This window comes from Colletotrichum karsti (genome assembly GCF_011947395.1).
Source record: "Colletotrichum karsti strain CkLH20 chromosome Unknown Scaffold7, whole genome shotgun sequence".
Classification (NCBI taxonomy): Eukaryota; Fungi; Ascomycota; class Sordariomycetes; order Glomerellales; family Glomerellaceae; genus Colletotrichum; species Colletotrichum karsti.
The window spans coordinates 509312-531712 of record NW_024065907.1 but is presented as its reverse complement, the minus strand read 5'-3'; the positions used below and the strand labels follow the sequence as shown (position 1 = coordinate 531712).

The 22401-nt window shown below is 52.6% G+C and overlaps 2 protein-coding genes across 2 annotated transcripts; one reads left to right on the top strand and one right to left on the bottom strand.

Moving 5' to 3' along the window:
• Positions 1-5660: 5660 nt before the first annotated feature.
• CkaCkLH20_02979 (uncharacterized protein) lies at positions 5661-7303 on the top strand (the record flags this gene model as incomplete). The annotated part of the gene is made up of 3 exons (XM_038885698.1): positions 5661-5766; positions 5848-6038; positions 6089-7303. 3 exons carry the CDS (start codon positions 5661-5663, stop codon positions 7301-7303), a joined length of 1512 nt encoding a protein of 503 aa, XP_038748897.1.
• Positions 7304-11695: 4392 nt separating this feature from the next.
• Positions 11696-21404, bottom strand: CkaCkLH20_02978 (uncharacterized protein; the record flags this gene model as incomplete). Its single annotated transcript, XM_038885697.1, has 5 exons — positions 11696-12684; positions 12762-12999; positions 14918-18646; positions 18711-18814; positions 18878-21404. 5 exons carry the CDS (start codon positions 21402-21404, stop codon positions 11696-11698), a joined length of 7587 nt encoding a protein of 2528 aa, XP_038748896.1.
• Positions 21405-22401: the final 997 nt, after the last annotated feature.

Below are 22401 nucleotides of genomic sequence, written 5' to 3'. Positions count from 1 at the left end.
GGCGGAAAGTATGCAAAGCTTGTCTTCTGTAGTTGCTGAGCAGGTCCTTTGGGAGCTTTCTCGCAATCACCTCAAATGTTGGCAGGAAGGATATCACTGTTGGTAGGGTAAGTTGATAGTGACACAAACCGTAGTCATGGGAAGTAAATATGCTCCCCGATAAGTCTAGGTTCAGTTGACTGCGTCATTCTTCTCGTGAAGAAAAGAACACGATACGAAGGCCAAGGCTCTGAGGAAGACATCCGCATCTTCCGGGAGCTTCATGCTTTTTCTGATATGGGGCCTCTATCGTTCACGCGCCAGTGCGTAAGTTTCTTCCGGTCCTCGTGATCACGTACGCCTGAATCTGTTTGTGACTTCTCGTCGAAAATTCTGCCCAAAAAGGGGCTTGTCGAATGCCCTCATCGACTTGCGTTGATAGTCCCACAGTTGTCATGTATGGCAGTGCAAACCGCCCCATGCTGAAACTTGCGTCACTCTGCTGCGGACTTCCAGCAGGCTGTATCGATTGCAACCAAAACGTGGCCACGTAACAATCGCATTGTCATCGAAACAGCTCGGCCACAAACGACTGAATGGACATCAGGCCAGATGGACCCTCCTTTAGCGTCCGAGCGAGCCAAGACTGAAAGTCATGATTTTAGCCGGTGTAGTTGCCGGGAAGTCGGTGAGCCGGATGGATCCTTCATAATGGAGCCACGATTCACCTGGTGGCCAGGTTCACTCGATATCGTGGGGAAGGAGGTTTGACTGCACCGAAAGTCCATCTGTCTGGGGTAGCCGTTGAAATGGTTCGTCGGCCGGGAAAAGACGGAGATGTGGGTGTTGCGCCTGTTGAGGGTGAGTGATTCCACTTCGACAAGCTAGCGTCATGTAGCGCGATGACGCTATTTGCTTATGGCGCGGAAGAGCTTCGGCTGTTGTGTTGACTTATTATAACCTCTCTTGAGGGTGTAAGTCTTATTTTCGGCTGAGCACTCCTGGGCGCAATCAACAAACTTGGGATGAGCTTGTCAATCAAGGATGAGGTTGGGAAAGTGGCATCCTTCGTCCTTTCAACTTGTCCTGCCGTGTGAGACGCGGCAATAACCACACTTGGCCGAAAGTAGCAGCGAGGAGCGTTTGTGATCGGGGCTTCATCAAGCTGTCAACCAATGAGTCCAGCGCAGGGCGGTTCTGAAGAAGTTTCGTGGTGCCGCAAGGTCGTGGCACCTGGTCACACGACTTTGTTCTCGGATGCTTCCCCCGCATTCAACGAGATCAGAAGACCTCGAGACAAGGGGAACGGGACGGGGCCGCGAGGTCGGGAAAAGCAAGCATCGATTGCCCAGGCCGACAATGTTCCCCGGATTTGTCTTACACATCCAGGCAGCAAGGCGCATTGAGTGATGCGGAGTGTTTGGTTCAGGTCGGGCAATGGGCCGTTCTGAATGCATCGCAAGTGGAAAGGCTCTGATGTGTCCGCATCCCAGTGGTGTGATAGCGACTGAGCTGCTGGGTTTTATTCCCCTTGATTTGACTAGCCATAGCCGCTCCACTCTCCACGTTCTCTGTGAAATCCTCTTTCACGCTAGGAGCTGCTTCCGCTGTTTGTTGACTGTCCGGCCTGCTGATTCAAGTCGAACTCGGTAAAGCGGTGAGCGGTGGTTGTTGTGATCGGTGAGGATATGACCGTAGGTTTCGTTTGACCAATGATAACCCGGCACGCATTGTCCCGGCTGGCTTTGAGCGACGGAGATGGCGATATTTGACCAGTAGGAGAGGCACCGGGCCACGGGCGGCCGAGATGAGGGTGACAACGGCGCAGTAGCGTCTGGTGGAGAGATTCGTCCCTTGTATCCATAGGCGCCTCCCTGGCAGACGGGGATGCATGGGTATGGCTCTCAAGTAGATATCCGTAACGCACACCATATTGAAACGGCGCCGGCAATCGTCCCAACAAGCAGTCCCGGATTTGCTTCGGGATGCAAGGGTGGCCGAAAAGCTGAGTTGAATGAAGGCTGTGCGTCTCTCGAGGCAAGGTACGGATACGGGAACCAGGAGAGCAGAGCCGTGGAGAGCCGTGCCTGGTTGACATGTAAGGCTCATGTGATATCCGCGCGAATACAGAGATTCGGCCGGTTCCTATCAAGGCGTCGATCGGGTCTTAGTCCAATCAATCGAAAAAGTCGGTAAAACAGCGTGGCAGCGGTCGAAATAAGCCAGGATGGAGGATTTGGGTGTGGCCGATGGATGGGTGACGGTTCCAAGTCCCAGGGGCGAACACCACCACAAACGCTACCAGAGACACCAGTTTTGTTCTAGAACGCCATTCTCTGGGGACGTGGGGGCCGCATCCCTGCTGGGATTATTTTTCGCTGTTTACCATTTGCAGCGCCGCCCTCACTGTTAGAGGCAGCTGTTGTGGCACGTCTGCGCCTGCAAGCCTCATATCCCTCGCCACTGCTTGCCATAGTACAGCAGCCCGAGTAGCAGGCATTGGCGTGGTAGCGGTGGCTGCAGCGGCGGCGGTATTGCTTTTGAAGGCGTTGTGACGATGTTGTGCATCGCGAACAACGCGTTGTGAGCGTGCCTTGTCATGAAAAGGGGTCGTCACTGCCTGTTTGCATTCGCGAAGTACCGTAGCAGCGTGTTGTTCCGATGTTGCTGGGTGCCGTCATGTCCGTTTGTCTGGTCCCTTGATAGTATCGGCAGGGGAATGTCAGGTCCGGTTCGTCTCTGAGAAACCTGGAGTAGGTCTCATGACAACGGGTGTGCTAGTGGTAAAAACATGGCAGACCCGAGGATGATGGGAGTTGCGTGCCTGCAGGAGAAACAGATGCGGTGGTCTAGAGCTCAGTAGACCGAGGTCTGATCTCCATGGTGTCGACTTAAACTCTTGGGCGTTGGGTGGCATGAGGGGAAGAGACGAGGAGAAGCAGAGCACATGCAGAACAGATGAATAGAGGGTGATGAGATAAGCTGTAAGCTGCAAACTACACGGGCTAAATGCCTATCTTAAGACATGTCGGGGAGGCTAACGTCAGGTAGCTTCCATCTCGGGGACGGTGTGAGTGTGGGCAAGTGGTGAGGACGGACAGCACAGCCCAATCCACAACTGAGGCAGGCAAGGTACGACGGTGGTACTTTGTACATTGCCGATTGTCTTCCCTTACGTGTTGAAGTTCACGGTTTGCTCCTGGCAGTTGCTTCGGGTTCGACGAGGACCTGGACAAGAGCTTGTGCAGATGGCGGGCTGTGTCCGTTGAGAAAACTGGAACAATGCAGGGGCGAAGGAGCGGCAAACCCACCAGAGAAATTGAAGACCATTGGCGACTAACACATTGGCTTATTGATATTGGAGACGACGCGATGGCATGTGCTGATAATGATAAGCCAAGGTGACCCGACACCTGGACAGCCAGCCTCTCTCCAGATACCTTGCATTGGGCTTCCATTCTGCCATGTTGATATGGATCGTGAAATGAAAAGATGAGCGCGGCGGAAATCCCGAAGAAGAAGCCCGACATGTCGGACCTACCTAGGACATGGAACATGGGACCTTGGACCTTCCATCCTTCCATTGCAGCCGACAGAACATCATCTCAGGGCCCAACAGGGGACCTGGAAGCCAGCAAGGATACTCCGTACATGAGGTCGGTCAGCCCTGGGAAATCGGGACACGGGACACGGGACACGGGGCAGACGCGGACATGGAGGTACAGAGGCAGGTACCCTTTGCCCTTCCGTCCTTACATTGCCTTAAGGTAGGTAACTCACCGAACCACCATCTCTCCGTACTTGATCTCAGCTCTATCTCTTGGGCCATTCCAGGCTTTGTATCGCTTCCGCACTGGCAAACTGCCCGTCTCCCTGCTCAGTGACATGGACTGGACTGGAGTTGACGGGACATGTTGATGCGGTCCACTAAAGCTTAGACTTATTTGGTCCCTGAGTCTCCACGAGGGCTTAATTAGAATGGAAGGGGAAAAGAACACAAGGGCTCAAATGGATTGGACTTTGGACTTTGGCAAGCATCTCGGGTCTTGATGATATCCAGCCTCAGGGCAGGCCAGACTGGACATGGCCTCACATGCTCCTAGATATGGTACAAGTCAGGTACCTCCTACCTTACATTCAAGACCTTACCTTACCACAGAGCAGCTCACACCTAAAGCATATGAATAACTGCCCTGGACATCGGGCTCAGCGTCTGCACTGGCCTTCAGGCACCTCTCTTCGCTCACCTACCTTACTCCTTAGTAGTAGCTGGAGGTACCTTACTGTCCAGGGCCCTGAGGGACCGAAAAAAATGAGTGGCCCCGTCCCTTTTCCCCGGCCCATTTCTTTTGTACCCGTTGCCATCTCCGTGCCTGCTGTCTGTCTGTCTCTGTCCAGATCAGCTTTTTTCTCTCTCCATCTTCCCCTTCCCCTTCTCAGTGCATTCGGAGTGCGGCACGGCACGGCATTCAAGTCATGTTAAGGTATCTGACCTTGGGCCTCTTACCTTAACCTGAGCTTCTGCCCTCCACTCTCCTCTTCTCTCCCTCAAGGTCCCATTTCTAAACATTCCAATTTTTTCTCGTGCGTCCTTCATCCACGCACCTAATCCACGCGACCTCACCTCCCACTTTACCTCCGCCTTTCAAAACAACCAAAGATTCATCCACTTGGCTGTTTACGCTGCCCTTGGCCGCCTTCCAGCCTATCACCGATTTCGCCTCCAACACGAGCCTGTCGACGTTGCTCTGGTCTTCCTCCCGAGTCTAGACCTACACGAGTACTGAAGTAGCCTCTCGGCAAACCGAACCTTGGGTACTGAGCTGTGTGTCTTCTACACACAGCTTGCAGCAGCTACCTTACCCTTCCCCTCGGCCTTTGGACCTCACCTCGATACCTTACTTCACCACACGCTCGCTCGCTCCCTCACTCAGACATTGCCGAACCTCATATCCCATACTGAGGTAGACTTTCCGTCTTTCACCGGCCATCTCATCTCAACCTTGACAGTCACCTCAGTCTTGGTTTCGGGTATCCATCCCACGGCATCCCTCCTACTGGTCCAACCCGCACATTCCACGCCTTCACGCCGTACCGCAGTACAGCCATCGACAATCGGCCCAAGCTACCTTATTATCCCTCCGCCATTCCTGTGCCGCCCTCCACATGTCGGCAACACCCAATACCGACAACCAATCTCGGATCCCATGAAAACGGTCGACAGAGCCTCCACGACACGCCCGTCTCCAATTCTGCCGCCGACTTCCTCTCGTTCTGTCCCTAGATTTCGATTGCATCACCGCCCCCAACAAATCACCCACCTGCCTTGTCATCTGCCCGCAGTCGCTCACTCGCTCACTGCCAAACCGACCAACCCAGGTTGCAGCTTACCTCTCACTTGCAGCCATCTGCTGCTCCCTTTTCACGCCTCCTCCAACCCCGGCACCACGCCTTCAACCTCATCAACTCCCACTTACCCTTCCTTGCTTGAGAGTTCGACCATGAACACCCTTGATCCGTTCAGGTAATTCTTAACGCACTTTTCAAGATTGCCCACAACGGCGGGGCTATCTGTGCCTGTGCCACCTGGCAGTCCATCTGCCCTCCTGCACCTTTCTGTTAGTTTTCAGACGCATCTACCGTCGGCCGTCCGGTCACGGTAGAAACCACTCTCTTTTAAGATGGATTTACCAAAGGGCTTCGTCAAAGATGACAGGCGCATCTACGGGGATGTAGCATCGCTCTCACAACCCCTTCCATCCGATTTCATCATCAGGATGTGGCGCCGTAAGTCAGCTTCACTACCAGCTTAGCCCTGAGCGACAGACAACCTTGCCTCCCTTCTCCAGAGCTAATATACCCCTCCAGTTTACACCACGACAAATCTCAAGCTCGTCGACCCCACCGCTCGCCGCCTGGAAAACTTCTGGTGGCAGGTTATGGGCAGCGACAGGTGTAAACTGAGAGCTGATACCCTCGCCAAAATCTGGGAACACATTTCCTACGGCCCAACCTTCGTGCCTCTCAAGGGCTCGCCGAACCGTTGGGAGGGTCCGGCCGTGAGTCCATCTCTCTTGACACCACTTTGACATTTGCTGATTTCCCACAGACACCGCGTTTCAACAGTCAGCATGAATCTGACGTACTGTACAATGCACAGCAATCAGGCCAGAATGTTAGGCTGATCTCTGAACAGTCGGCCATTAAGGAGCTGTCGGCTTCTTCGTCCCGACCGCCCCCGCCGCATCCGATCTTGAAGAAGTCAAGGGGAGATTCGAAATCTGGACCCCGTCCGACGGCTCGATTCGTTTCGCCGCACGAATCCGCTGATGAGGACTTCAAAACTAGCGAAGGAACGTCTTCCGATAGTACTGCTAACAGCGGGTTGGAAATGCGTATCTCGGCATTGCCTTCGCCGGTCAAGTCGAACAAGAAGAAGACGTCGACTCCGACAAAGCGCTTTGTTGCATCGGCAGCTAACAAAAGGCGTCCCGTTCTTCCCAGAAGAATGAGCTCGCAATCTTCCACGGGTTCTGACGTTATGGCTAAGGACGTTGGGTCTGCAAATGGAACCAAACATGTTGGAAGTTACAACGTTGTTCACCCTCATGCTGAAGCTGGTGTCCAGAACTCTTCTGTTTCTGAGGGGATCGAGCCTCCTCCGAGCGCCAAAGCCCTAGGCAAACGGCCGGCGAAGCGCCCGAATTTCGACTCGCCGAACCCGTTGAAATCTCCGCCCATCATCGAGGAGCGGAGAGAGCCAGTCATTTTGCAAACGGCGAGTCGTGCGCGGGCTCCCGCACCGCTGGACAAGTCAGTGACGGAACGGCCGACGCAAGAGACTAGCACGACGAGGCACGAAGGCCCCAAGACCCCCACTCACGTCCCGGTTTCATCGCCGGGGCTTTCGTCACCAAGAATGGTTGGATCTTTCTCATCTTCACGTTCCGTGTTCTCAGCTCCGCGGATGGAGAGGACTGCATCGAACTCGGACACTTACCGACCGCGAGAAGCAAGCATTGGTTGCCCTTCCGCCCGAGGACTCATATCGGCTGCCACAGCCAAAACCTCAACAGTGGCCGCCGTAGGCCACGTTGAGATACCTGGCGAGCCCGATAAGCGAGTACTGGAAGCCTTGAGCACTTTCGACGAGGAAACCGAGCCTAAAGGGACTCCTAGACGAATTTCTTCGTCGTCTCACTTCACGCCGACCATGCCCAGCGCAACCCCCGAGGTTCCGCTGGCGAGGACGAGAAGTCAACTGACACTTCTACTGGAGCGCGAAAAAGAACGAATCGGAGACAGGCCAAGACAGAGGTTCTAACTCTGTTGGTCGACATGCTACAAATTTCCCCTATAACCTATAATCTATGTACTAATTTGAGAGGTACGAATTGCATCAAAAGGGGTCACGGAGTTTGGGGGACACAAAATCATCGGAATCATCCGCATATTTTTTACATTCAAAAAGAGGTGGACGGCAGTTGCATTTCTTTCTGGACGACATCCCACGTTTAAGGTCTGCCGTTTTTCTTTCAGCAACTCGACGAGGGTCAAAAAACTCGAAAAGGGCCAAGATCAGCATATTCGCATCACATGAGGCGTTCTCATTACAGGTGGATTATATGTACAGCGGAGCGGGCGAATTCCAAGATTCAGCTGTTCGCCAATTCAACACTGTCGGCGTCGTCCGGTCGGAGTCCAGCGGCCCTGGATTAACGAACGTGGACGGGCGCAATCTGTTAGCCATACTAAATGAAGAGAAAATATTGGTGCTTATGATCGATAGCTCTTGAGATGCCATTCTCGGGCAAGTGGCTGGCATGCGAGTGTGCGTGCGTGTGTGTGTTGTGTGTCGACTGAAACAGAGCAAGGGCTTAGACAGCTGCCAGAGAGAGACATTGAGAAAGAACCGGTCTCGATGTTGAAAGGGCTGACTTCTGACTCGGCCCTCGACCGAAAAGGTGTCAACGCGCGGCCAATGGTGTTCTGGCGACAACCAATTCTTCGAAAGGATCCGGTCTTGACTCGTTCCTTTATGGGAAGGTAGAACGGACGGGCCAAGCATTCCGTCACCACGAGATAAGTGGAATGGAGGCCGGTGGGAGGAGAGGTAGGTGAGAAGAAAAAAAGCAATAGGCAATCCGGTCACGGGGACCGTCTTCTGCGACAAGGGAGCGCCTTTTCTTGAAATTCATTACGCAACCAAATACTATCCCGTGGATGGATGGAAGCTATCACTTCACATCAGAAGTCCGGGTCACCGAATTGCCCCAAACCCCCGGTCATCATCCTCCTCATCCCGCGACAACGGCCCCCCACGTTCGCGAGCGCCATCGGCCATCCATTGTGATGGGAGCTGTGGTGTATGGTTGCGCAGCAGCTGCATCAGCAAGCAGTGAGACTGAGAGGTGAGGGTCAGAAGGAAAGCTACCCTGGTCGCTGCGGGGTAATAAGAAAAAAAAAAGAGACAGAGAGGAGAGCTTCAGGTGACACAGAGAGGTTTGTGAATGAGGGGCAAAGAGAGCCGGTGGAAACCGTTCAACCCGTTTGTCTTTTTTTTTTTGGAGATGAGCTGTCGCTGACTAAGAAGGGGGATTGATTGCCCACGGGGAACCCCCACACTCGAGCATGGTTGTGGACGGGGAGCCATGGGTTTTGGTTCTCGGTGTGGATGGTGAGTGAGATTGTGAACGGAGAGACGGAGAGAATGAGTTGTTCAGCCTCTTGGATGTTGTCGCGAAGTTTGTGACAGAGTTGCAGTCAATGGACCCCCACGCTCACAGGCCTTTGGTGACAGTCTTCCCCTGAGATGCATGGATCGAGGATCGTCAGGGTTGTAGCCACAGACGTGCCTTCTTGAAGAATCACGAGGCGCTTTGCGTGACGAGGAGGAGACCAGTCGGGCAGTCGGATATGTCTTATCTTTCTCTGTGGTGACGAAATAAGCGCAATACCCAAAGCACTTCACATTGAAAGTTCATACATCCCACGGATATATAAGCCATTTTAGCTTCATTCTCCAAAGCGAAGCCAGCAAGATGTTGAGGAGGTGCATCGGCATACTGAAGTGGTGCAACAGTTCCCCGTGATGAGACCTGCCTCGGATCAGTTCGTCCTACGGAGTTGTAGGGGGAAGACTAAGGACGAAGACTATGGGGCTGCTTGTTGATGTATACTAGCTGTGTGAATATACACGGGACGATCGGAGGTGATGAAGGTTGAAGGATGAGTATTGGTCTTGGATCGTGAGCCGTTATTGACTGAGAAAGAACGTGTGTTGCCGACATGGGTTGAATGGAAACATCGACTGAATCTTTGGAGCTCACCATGCTGAGACAACTGGGCAGACAGCAGCACCTCGCACCAGCACCTCGAGAAATTGTCTGGTGTGAGAAGAAGCTGACAACAAGTTCAACAGAGTTCATTTATACGAAATGCAATGGCTGATCGGGAGCTCAAGTGAGACGTATTCAATAGTCTTGTCGTTCGGATATCAAAGACAGGAGCCCTCACTCTCACAACTGGCTCCAGGCATTGTGTTCTCCATGAACTTAGCACTGCTCGCTAGGGGACCAAAGAGGCTGCAAGATTACTGCGTGGACTTCCAGAGTTTCTGCATGTGGCTATAGCACGGCGTCTCCGCAAGTTCAACGCTTGTGCATCACCGGCGCCCTCTTCCTCCGTCGTCTCTCGGGTATTCAATATAACTGACGAAGACATGGCCGTCACAGGAGGTAAGTGCCCTGCTTGCAGCCTATCTTGTACAGCCCAGTGACGGTGTGTCGTGGACACCCACCATGAAGATAAGACGTCGACTATGATCATTGAGTTGAAGGATCATGAGAAAGCGTTAGCTGATATCTGTATCACGGCTGATTCTTATAGCTCAGGACGACGGCGGAATCTCTTTGTCTTTGGTAGAAGCCCTTCGTCGTCATCGTCTGAGGCGCCTTGACATCCCCGCCCACGCGCACGCTTTTGATTTGGTTAAGGGGATCTTGGTATGTGCTTCTACAACACCTGGGTTGCCGGAGATGGATCTGGGCATAAAAGCTCTCTCTGGCTGGAGAATGAGGCACAGCAGGCAGGTGTCTGTTAGCGACTGTACCCTTTTAAAGTTTCATCGCCATAGACAGGCTTGTTCTGAAGGGAATTGGGAAGTGTACATAAGTATGAATTCAAAATTTGACCATGACGCCATCATTCCCAACTTGTCTCCGCCCTCGCTCCTTGTTTCCCCTGGTGTATCTTTCTGAATACGACGTTCTCGCGGCTTCCACTGGGATGACGGACGTGCTTTTCGATGTCAAGCTCCGGCGTGTTGCCGCGGATGTAGCCAGTGACTTGTTCTCGGCTCATTGCGGGTGGGACTCTGGGGGTACTACGGTGGACAAAGCTATGGAGGGCTCCAGAGCCTCGAGTCTTTTATGGTTAGGGTCAGAGCCATCCTGACGGAGGTGTCTTGCTCAGATGCGTCTCTGAAAATGGGGTCCCGTTTCCAAGTCCGTTGATGCTTTAATATGACCTGAATCACAAGCTTATATAACCTCACTGGGCTGGGTCGATTCTATGGGCTGAGTCGATTCTGGTGACTTGACAGGCAATGCCGGCTGCAAATAAACACTTCTTAATTCCATATGTCTGATCAAACCGATGAACATGGCCGTCTAGAGGTTTCGAAACTGAGTGACACCGAGTGGCACTGCGATCAAGATGCGGAAGTATATCGTCTTTGCTCACTGTCTTCCCCGTCCTTGGCTTATTACCAAGGTTCAGGGCCCAATCCGTCGTCAACTATCCATGACCGCATCCGATTGAGTTCATCGCCATTGAGTTCGTCATTTTCTTAGTGAATTTCTTGGTCCTCCTTGGCTTGATTGCGTTTTTCTCTTCCCAAGATCAATGTCTGCGATAGCAGCGTCCCAGTCACGATTTCAAGGTTTGTATATGAGAAGCAACCCCTTTAAAACGCTGGGAAGAGTCTCCCTGGTACTGACAGTTCGATTTTCAAGTACTAACGAGCCAAGAGCTTTCGTATGGCTACGTCGTTCCTAATCCTTCGACATAATCATGTTTCATTTCAGAGCATGGATGCTCATATCACGCATCAAGTCCTTAAAAAGCTCCCGTTCAACCATCCCCAGCTTTCCCTCCATCTCAATTTTCCCTGTCTTGTTCGTTATCTCCTAGAGTTCTACCTCTTCCTGTTATAATTTGAAAGAAAGTCCGAATCGAAGCGATAGCTCACGTTCGACTTGGCGCGACTTAGATCAACCCCTGGCCAAGCCGATAAACCCACGAAGCCGAAAGACGCCGGCGACGACAAACATTCAGAACCGAAGAAAAGAAACAAGTATCTCATGACTCCGAAATCAATAGGACCTCACTTATCCGGCCTCGATTTGGCAGATACGTCTCTTCCATGCCCACTGAGAAGTTGGGGAACTTATTTACGAAGACCCCGGATTATCTGAACGAGTGCAAGTAATCTAATCCCCTTATTTCTTATATACTTGAAAAATTTATGCACCCTACCTCCTAGATGACTATCTTCAAAGGAATGAGAAGGCGGCTTTGGTTCAGATCCTTGGCGATATCGCTTCCCATTACACGCTACCAACAGTCAACATGTTTGTCAAATTAACTGAAAATCACTATGTTACAAACAGGAAACGCGAATATTTGGTTACATAAACACGGCTTTTATCATGCTTCAAAGTCGTCTCCTGATGTTCACCCTCAGGCCTTCCTGGCGAGGGAACCAACTGTTCGTGACCTTCCAATTCGCATCTTTGTCGACCAACTCAATCTCATAGCGAGAGATCAACGTAGGGAGAACTTTGTACACCTGAGTCAACGCCATGTGCTTGCCGATACAGCTACGGCGTCCGCCACCGAAAGTGAGATCGTAGGCCTTCATAATCTTCAGTCGCACTCCATATTCCTCTTCGGTCTCTCCAGCCTGCTCATCGCGCAGCCACCTTTCAGGACGAAACTCATCAGCGTCCTGACCGTAAACGGCAGGAATGCGATTCGTAATGTAGGGATTCATCCCCACGACGTAACCCTCAGGGACGTAGTCACCCGAAGGAAGCGTTATGCCGCCGGACGGCACGTAACGCTCCATCGTCATGCTGACACCAGGCAACACACGAAGAGCCTCGCGGACAACCGCATCGAGGTATGGCAGAGCGATCGCGTCCTTGTAAGCTGGTGGTGTGATATCGAAGTTGCGCTGGAGAACCTCGTCCGTCAACCTCCGCCACACGCGGGGGTCTTTCAGGGAGAAGTAGAGCGAGCTCCGGATCGCGATCGCAGTCGTGTCTGCGCCAGCGACCATGTTGACCATGAGCCAGGAGATAATCTGGACGTCGTCGACGCCCTCCGGGTCGGACTTTTGGGCCTCAAGAAACTTATCTAGGAAGTCCGGGTGGTTGGGGTCATAAAGATCGCCGTGGGCCCCTTCCAGTCTTTCGTGGAAATGCCCGACCGTGACACCAGTGATGTTGTTGAAACCCGGCGGGCCGATGCGGAAAAGGGGGTTTTTGTCCAGAAGACGGTCTAGGAACGGTGCGGCGCCGACCGTGACGAAGTAATCCAAAGCCTTCTCGGCATTGGCGAGTGTATTGTCAAAGTCGTACCCCGTGTCAAGGTATCCGAAGGGCTGCGAAAAGGTGACAGAGCCGATAAGATCCCAAGCGTCTGTAAAGAATGTTAGCAAGATGAAGGGCCCGGGTTGCGGGCCGAGGATGGCTGCCTACAATACAACACATATTTACCCAGATCGACGACCGCTTCCTCAGAATTTGGACCCTCCATGAACCTTGTCTCAAGCTGACGACAGAGCATTTCGATGACATTGTCGATGTTCCGTTCCAAAGACACGACGCTAGATGGGGAGTAATACTTCTCAATCGGCTGTCTCAGTTTCTTGTGTTTCTCACGATTCGTCTGGCTGAAGAGATTGTAGACGATCTGCCCGTTCACGAAGGCGCTGCTGCTGTGGTAGAACTCAGTCTGTCGACATCGAGTCAGCCAACTAACGGTGGAGTCTCAACTGAAAGAAAGCCTTTATACCTTCTGCCAGTCTCCTTTTCGATCGTAGATTGTGGGGATTAATTCCGGGAAGTTGATATCAAGAATCTTGGGAGAAATCCGGACGATCGGTCCATACTTCTTATGGAGTCGATCTAACGTGAGGTGTGAAGTACCTGACCTGGCTTGATACAGATACCACAGTCTCGTCCATCCTACAGGTAGGTCAGAAATCAATTCTTCCACCAAGACTCAAGCTGAAAGGAGACAAATGGAGAAACGAGGCCCGGTCGGTCCCATGCTGCGTGACAAGACAGGCACATGGGGATGGTTCTATAAACCCACCTGCGAGAAAAGGCCCTGGAAACTTCCTAAGCGGGGACGCATAGTACGAGTACAAGTTCCAGAGAAGATACGTTGCCGTTGTCGCAATGAACGCGGAAAGCAACAACGACGGGTTGATGTCGGCTCTGCCTTGGATTGAGCTCAAGTGCTCGGCCACGATCTTCGAGCTTGTAGAATTTACAGACATGGTGTTGAGATCTCAGATGAAGGAGTAGAACAGGCTGTGAAGTTGGGTGGAGGAAACCTGATGAGTGCGTGTAAGGATGAGTTACACTTAATATTGGAATGGTCACAATGAAAAAGAATGCACATTGAATATGCGCCAACCCCAATCCTCGTCATAGTTGTGCTAAACAGGAAGTGATTCCCAGCATGACTGCATGAGACCTGTATGTCTCTTTCAAAGCTCATGCAGTATGGTTGGCAGTCAGTGTAACCTCGAAGATGCCGCATATGTATGAAGCCGCAGATGGTGCTGCCCTTCCTTATCAACCTAGAATACAAAGTTTAGCCCAGTGTTTTCTCGAGACTATCGAATCATTTATTCAGTCATGGCCGAGAAAGCCGTAAAATTTTCACTATTTCAGTGACTGAAGGTGCCTTGAACAATATCTTTATCGAATATGCAAGTATGCCAAGTGCTCCAAAACCTTTCTTGGCTCCTTGCCAAGCGAGAAGAGGTCCTCGACGGCAGGTAAGCCTGTCTTCAATCCATAAAACACGGCATTGACTCCCGTTCATATTTTGAATCGTAGTAATAGCAGCATTTGATCAGTCAAAATGCGTCTTCTGCTGCTTAATATCAGCGCATACGAAAGACGGCAGAAAGATGTGTTCTTGTTCAAGACCACACTACGGGCCACTCGCAATCGCATGGTATCCCAGATAACTGCGCCTTCTTTGGAAACCAAGTCCAAGAATCTCGTGAATACTCGGTCTTCCCTTTTAATCTCTGTGGTCTACGAACTATTCATCAACCACATGCGCACGAGAGATCGGGTTTTTCATATTGCTGGCCTGCCTTGCGCAATTACTCGACATGACTGGCCGTCAAGGATACATTCTTAATATCACCAGACACAATTCTCTGGACGGACACTCTGACGAATTCTCCGCTGAAATTTGTTGCCTGAGTTCCGAGTAGCCAACACAGCGTTCCTCCTCTCACATTAACACGTGCCCAAGCACACGTCGCCAGGTAGGCCTCAAGTGACAGGTCGAATTAGGCTGCAACTGATACAGGGTTTTCGCGGTGTCTGAAAAGCTACCATTGATCTTGTACTATTGCGTTTATACGACCCTTCTCACTGCTGTGTTTCAATTTTCAAACACTACTTCACAAACACACCAAGAAACCACCCTACCATCTAAAAGACTATACAACGAAGCATCAAGAGATGCCTACATAGTCCGCCAAAAGATTCAAAAGCTGCGCATAAAAGCCCGGCCGCGCCACCAGGGCAGGATACATCTTGACGACATGCGGATGTACCTCCGACTTGAGTTCCGCCCGCGTCTGTACCCCTCGCGCCCACGGCTCAAGCCTTTGAAGTACCATCCAGTTACACGACAAATCCGCGAGCATAGACGACTTCTTCGGCGCTTCCTCCGCAGGCGCGGTCTCGGCGGGCCGGCTCTTGATGGGCTCTGGAACACGACTGAGGTACGTGCAGCGGTGCAGCACCCGCCAGGCCTTGGTGCGGGTGTCGCCGGTCTTCGTGGAAAGATTCTCGCGAAGAGACCGGAGAAGCGCTGCGTTAGGCTCAGGAGACCCTTCGAGCCATACAGGATTGAGGACCTGTTTGAAGAAAACGTCCGTCGCCTCAACGCTGGGCTCAAGCCAGAAACTCATCCAGCGGTAGCAGTCCACCGCGCCGGGAGTCTTGGAGACTATTTTGGTGTTTTCATCGCGAACCCGAAGGTCTACGGCTGGCGGGAGGTCCGCCTTCAGCTCGAACCCCTCCTCCGCTTCTTTGTCCTTCGTCATGTTGAAGTTGTAGTGCAAACTGGCCATGGCATCCAGGCCGCCGTATTGCATAGCCACGCCAGCCGTTATCTTCTCAGATAGTTCCACGCCGTCGCTCTTGAGTGCGTCAAGACTGACGCCTACCTCGCTTCGCACCATGTCCAGTGTAGAGTTGGTTTCTTGGTACGTTCCACCATCGGCGGTCCACACATACGAATTGCAAATGCTCCGGGATACTCGCCGGGGCAGCGATCGACCGAATAGATTGTGCTTGATGAGGTCTGTGTATTCCAGATTGTAGCGCTCGTACTCGCCGTCACGCTGCTCCTCCGCACGCCGGATTCGGTCTTTGAGAGCGTAGGCTTCGGCGGGCTTGAAGTAAGAAGCGTCCTTAGGCGCGCTAGTTGACGTGGAAGGGTAGTCGACATCATTTCCGAGGCCGCGCCGCCCATCAAGGCAGCCTTGCTTGGTGTACATTTTGTTCAACTCGAAGGAAACAAGATTGCGGTCTTTGGGGATGTCCGGGTTGGGTCGTATCTGGTATGCAACGAGGGGTGCCATGGGCGCGCGAGTTTGCAGACGGAGCGCGAAGACGTCGGCTACTTCGCTTTCAACGAGAGCCAGGCCTGTATTAGCGGCCGCGAATATCTTGCTGCTGGGTTGTTTTGGGTCGGTGTCCCAGGCTCCGGTGAGCTCAACTCGCATTTCCATGTTGGCGTTGGTTGTGGATGTCGAGACCTCGTTTCGGACGTTACTGTTGGAGATGTTGATGGATCGCTTGAGACTGTCATCGGTTTCGGCCTTGCCGGCGCTCGTCTGGACGCCCACGCCAACACTGACCTTCCATTCCAATCCCCCGCCATATGTGGCGGTTGTTTCTACACCTTGGCCACTATCGGAGCCCGAACTGTAGGAGTACGTGCAGCGCTTGGCTTGAGAAAATCGAACGGAGGTGGAGGGGCTCTTGTTTGGGTCTGTAAAGCTGTCGGCAGGAAGTGGCGGCGCACCTTCGATATAGCCGATGAGCGTGGGCGCTGTTTGAACTTGACTGACCCATTCCGTGAGAAGTGAGCCAAGGCGGAAGCCAGTGACAAGAGACCAGTCGCCTTCGTTGATATAGGTGTAAGCTCGTTTGTAGCTGCCTTCCATAGATCCACTGGCACCAATCTGCATGTCCCCATACTCAGAAACGGAAGGACGGCTTTTAATCAATAGGGGTTCGCCCCCGTGAGCCTGGACTGCAGAGCTCAAGACGTGTGTTACGCATGGCGCGTCATATCCGATGGGAGCACTGGAAGGGACCTTCTTGGGAGAACCTCCGTGGAGTGCCGTCAGATGCCAGCAGTTGATGGAATCATCTATGAGGATTGCTGACTCGCCGCTCTCCGAGACACCTGGAAGCCGAATGACTGAGTCCTGGTTATCGAACGATAAGTAAACCGCCATATCAGATGGAACATTGGGCAAGCGCGTGTGCATCGAGTCGCAGATGTTCTCTCTGGTCCGTGGTGTCGACCATATTCGTAGCTCGTCAAGCTTCCCGCGGAAGTTGTTGGCTTCGCCGAGGTATCGTGTTGTGTCGTCACCGAGCATGATGTTGCCCAGTGTCAGCTGATGAGTGCCCACTGGTTCATCTTTCAGCAAGTCTGGCACTTGACCTGAACGATTTACGTCAACCGGTACGCCGTTCACAAAAATGCGGAGTTGGTTGTCTGCTTCAAACGGCGACGGTACCCATGCCGCTTGTCCCTTGAGCTTGCCGTGATTGCGGCCGAGCTCATCAACGATGGAGGAGCCGCTGACATTGCGGAATGACCACCATCCGAGAAGTGACCTTTCGGATGCCGACGTTGAGCACAAGCTTGTGGCAACGTCTGCTACGGCAGTGGCGGCGGAGTAGAGCAATATCGAGCCGATCGAGCCGCAGAGTCCCTTTCCTCCAGCCCAAGGAGCACCGCCGAAATACAGGGGCGAATCGTTGCTCTGGGCTTGGCCATGTATTTCGGGGTTTAAATCCAAGAATGGGATCTTGCCCTCCCAACCGTTTACTGTCTTGGTGATCTCCGCAACTGTTCGTGGTGTCTCTTTGATAGGCAATCCTCCATCGGCGTCCCAAACACGCATCGTGACAAGTTGGCACGGTCTGAGTGCTTTGTACTCGCTTGAATCCGTCGCTTTTCCTTTTGATTCGTTCGACTTGCTTACTGACGGCGTGTTCGTCACCTTTTTTGAAGATGGGTCCGGCTTGTTCGCATAGTCTAGTTTTCGCGAGACAAATATCTTATAGGCGACTCCAGCCTGGAGAGTCCCAGAACGCGATTCGAAGGAAGTCTCCGACCACGTGCCCCCATTCTCATCCTCGGCCAGGTACTCCAATCGAAGCCGACCTTCCGAAGTGACCTTAAGGCATAAAGGTGTCTTCTTGTCGGTTGCGGAGTCCGCCTTGGAAAAGAGGATCTGCTCCTCTGGGCCAATCTTGTCGAGCTTCAACGTGAAGGCAAGCGTGAAATCCGACACATTGAATTCTTGAGCATCGCCCAAATCCACGTACTCTGTCCCTGTGAGCTTCAGAGCAAAAGTATGACGCACCGAGCATGCCATATGAGCCCATGTGTCCCACTCTAGCTCGGCATGTGGACTGAGGGAGAATTTGCAGCCGTTGATGTTGCCCACGAGGGTGAGCTGGTCGGTAACAGCAGGCACACCGAGGACAAGTTTTTGATGTTCTTCGGGGCCTCCTTCGGTCCGCGGTAAATGCGTGGACTTATACGCAATAGCGATGGAGTTCCGAGCGGCTTCTTCTACCTTGATCCAGCTCTCAAAGGTCATTCCAGAACACGGGGCAGTCTTGGAGGGGTTGCTGAGCATCGTCAAGACGTCGTCGCCTCCGAGCTTCAACGCAGTAGATCCCGGCGACGAGGAAAAGTAGGGGCTCTTCCCATCTCCGGTGATGGAACTTTCGACAGGGGCCTCGAAGCACCCGTCAAGTTGGCTCGTATCGGCACCCGGTATCAACTCGACCAAGGTCGATCCCGAAGCGAAGTCCCCGGCAGCTTTGCCTTGGCAGCTGACGGACACATCGAAATCATACTCCAATATGCAGACGACTAGACTTTCCAGCTTCGTTTCAAGAGTAGGGGCCATATACGGAGATGCAGTAAGGGTCACATCCCCAAGCTTTCCGTCTCGCAGAACGAGATATCGGCGACTAGCTTCTATCATGATTCGAGATCCAGCTGGAATGGATATCTCAAGTGGTTGAACCAGCTTGATGATACAGCAAGATATGTCGAGAAACGTGCTTCTGGTATCCTGTGCCTGTGCGATTAGCAGTCTGCACACATCTCGTAGCTAAACGATAGCTTCAGTCTCGGGATCTCACCAGTGAATTGGCCTCGGCCGTCCCAAGAGAAGTTTTGTTCTTGTTGTCCTTAAGTCTCGTCCCGTTGATCAAAGGAAGGAGTTTGCTGAATTGAGATGGCACATCTATTCCCATGGGGTCGCCTGGTTAGTAAACACGGCGTATGACAAGAGTATTAGTTGACTCACTTTTCCACGTCTCAACCACCTTCGATCCATCAGCCATGTTGGCTGTCAAGATAAGGTTTATAGCCAAGCTCTTGGGTGCGTTTGAGCTAATATCCGTCTTAATCGTAAGGGTCTTCGCTTTACGCAACTTGCTCCTCGCCAGGAGACCGTCATGCCCCACGAGGGCGGAGGTGGAAGCCACGACGACGGAGCGCGAGATATCGTAATAGAGAGCTGAGAAAAGCTTGTCCTCGCTCTGAAAGAAGACAGTAACTGTCCCTGTGGCGGACTCGAAAGCGCAGGGTGCTTCAGAGCTACACCGCACCTTGTCTTCTAATAGAAGCCCGCCGAACACTTCCACTCCCTGAGCGTCGACGTAGACGAGTTCTGTTGAAGCTCGCGCACTTGGAGAGAGCCTTATAACGGGAAGAGGCAGTGATACGGGAGTATCACAAAGAAGGCCGTTGGAAAGCAATCCAAAATCGAGAACTGCAAGCCTCTGTTGGCGCTCAGAGGTCTTGGCCACGAAGCACAGCAACACGCGAGCACCGCGTTTCATCTGCTTGGGTGGCTCCGCCTTTGGCTTCGTTTCCGGATCCTCAGGCTTGGCCTCAGACATGGTGACTTGCTCGTTATAGATGGTGGTTCCGATACCGCCACAGACAGTGACACCTGTGGGGAGGCGAAACTGTCTGCGAGTAAGGCCTCGACCTTCTATCAGGGGTGCAGCAGCAGCCTCCCACAGGTTCGGCCTCGGTTCTGACCCGTCAGCTTGAGTGACGTTGATCGTGTGGTTCTTAGAGGTACAGTCGAAAACGAGACCCCCGGCCCCCTCGTCGAAGTGCCAACAGGCTTCTAGGAACGGCTCTATTCCGGTAGCACGAGTGTGCATCCTCGATCTGATGGTGCCGGGGTGGAAGGGTTGGCTCCAGAGTCGGACTTCGTCAATGGCACCAATGAAAGAACTCCCAGGCTTGCCCTCCTCGGAGTCGAGGCCAGCCAGAGTCCCAGGAAGGGAGGACTGAGGCAGAGTGTACATGTCGGATGGCTTTTGTGTTCCAGAAGTCTCCGCTGTCTCGCCGTCTACAACAAGCGTGTAATTGCGAGAATCGGTTCCTCTGTACGTAATCGCAACATGGTTCCAGGCGTTGGCTTTCAGCGCAGCGTCAGATGTCGCCAGCACTTCTGAACTGCCGGATTGGCTGAGGACAAGCTTAAGTTTGTCATTGAGGTATACTGCCATCCCACTTCCTTGAGATGGAGAGAAAATGCAGAACAGGGATCCTGAAGGAGGCAGTGAAATCGAAGGCTCTGTGGCTTTCTTCCCCTCGTCTTTTTTTCCTTCGTCCTTCTTCACCTCGTCCTTCTTGGCGGAATCGTTCTTGGTGGAAGACTGACCAGCGTTCGGATCCCAGAAAGCCTTGGGACGTATCCAGGCCTCCAGCGTGAAGCCAGCCTCGAACTTGGCGTCGGAGAAGTTGATCGGTTGCTGAAGCCTGAGCGAGACATCGGACGCCGTCTGCAAAGACCGCGTCGATTTGGGACACTTCGGTACGATAGGAATCTTGGGCTTGCCGCAAACAGTGCCGGCCTCCGTCAGAGCAACACACGAACCCGGTGCGTTGGTAAATGTCGGAAGGTGAGTCTTATCGCATGTGTAGTAGACCTGGCCATGAAGGTCGAATAGACCATCGCTCGTCACATCAGTTGAGGTGTATTCAATCTGACGCGAGCAGCTGGAGTAGGCGAAGAACATCCAGCGATAGATGTCGTTCGTCATGGTCGGTGCCCTCAAGACGCAAAAGCGTCCACCAACGAGATTTCGTATGAACTTTAGAGAGTACGTGGGCTCGTAGAAGGTCTTGTCATTGATGTCCCGAATGCCCAGAGTGTCCTGGTCGTTTAGCGGAATACGTTTTTGACGACTGCGACGGTAACGGGCCTCCAGAGCCGGGCTCAGATTGGTGCCGACGAGCGAGAACCGATCGCAAAGAAGGTTGCCATCAACCGGAGGGACGCCATCGCCGTCAGCGGTCATAAAGCTGTTGGCCCACGCGGACGATGCCGCCTGCCCCTGACGGAAGAGATATATGTACCTGCCGTTGGAGAGGACCTCAAAGTGAGTAACGTCTCTGTCCATAAGGTTCACTGTGGTTGACTTCCACGGGCATCTCTTCTCCGGCTGGTCGACGCTCACACGTGAGTTGGTGCGGTCGACCCCGGGAATCTCGTAAACCGGGACAGCCTCTTCGCTGGCTACGCGAACCTCGGAAGGAAACGATAGCGGCTTCGCCTGTTCAAGCCAGCACTGAGAATCGAGCTGGTCTGACAGATCGGCCTTGTTTTTGGCCTTTGATGCGGGATCTGCGTCCGCCGCGTTCATGTCGAGAACTGAGTAGTCGAAAAAGAGAGAGCGGTCCTCTCTTCTTCCGAGGGCGATGGCAACGGTGACTCCATTGTGGGTGATCAACCTGCTCGAAAGATACGAGCTCGCTGTACGCGACTCATAGATCTTCCGGTTAGGAGAAAGAATGTCATGAAGCGTCATGTTTGCTGGGTTTCGGTAAGGGAGGTGATGATTGTGATGATGCAACAATTCAGAAGCATCAGATGTGGATGTGGATGGATCTGCCCAGACATCATCTCCAGCCTGCGTGAGCTGTTCTTATTTTCACCTTCCGACCACGACTTTCCACCAGCACATGGAAGTGAACTAATTCGAAAATGATGTCGCATGGCAACGGTTGACGATCAAAAGAACTGCGGAGGCGAAGTGCAACGGACCAGAGCTAGTATCTGATAGACTTTGCCATTAGCTTAGATGAACCTGCCAGCTTTCGGAGAATGAAGTCATAAAATCAGATGGCAGAAGTTTGTGTGAAAGGAAGGCACGTTTTGGCAGGTCTGCGTTCCTCGCCAAGCCCGCCATGCTTAAGCTTCCACATAAATATCATGCAGTGGCACATACCAATTCGGGCCCAGGTCTCAGCCCCAGTTGATCAGTGACGTCTGGAGCACTTGTGTATTTGTGCTCGACTTTTCTGTCATTTTGAGGACATATGAAACTCTTTTCTGATATGTTTTCACGGATATCAGTCATCAAACGAATCGAATCAACACAAACACCGGTTTGTGTTACTTGTTGAATTGTAACCTTACGTGTCATCAACATCCAGACATCACGCACTAGTGATTGAGATACTTCTCGTCAAACACAATTCAGGCAATGAGATGACTGACCTTCGGCTAAATCTGCTGAATGGCTGGTGCACAGTACTATCACCGCAGCAAATCCAGATGGGCTTGGCATCCGTCATGGCTGGCACGCCTGGTAGACCAAGTGAACATGATCGTCGAGGCTGAAAGAGAGGTGAAGCTTGGATGTTCAGCCGCGTGGTCAAAAAGTAGATGAGCTAGCTTTACTCTCCACATACTTGCTATGAGACTATTGATGTGGCGCGAGACCCATTCCTGCCCCTGGAACACTGACTAACACATCACTGCCGTTTCTATCAGCTTTGGATGCATGGCTGGCTTCTTCCATG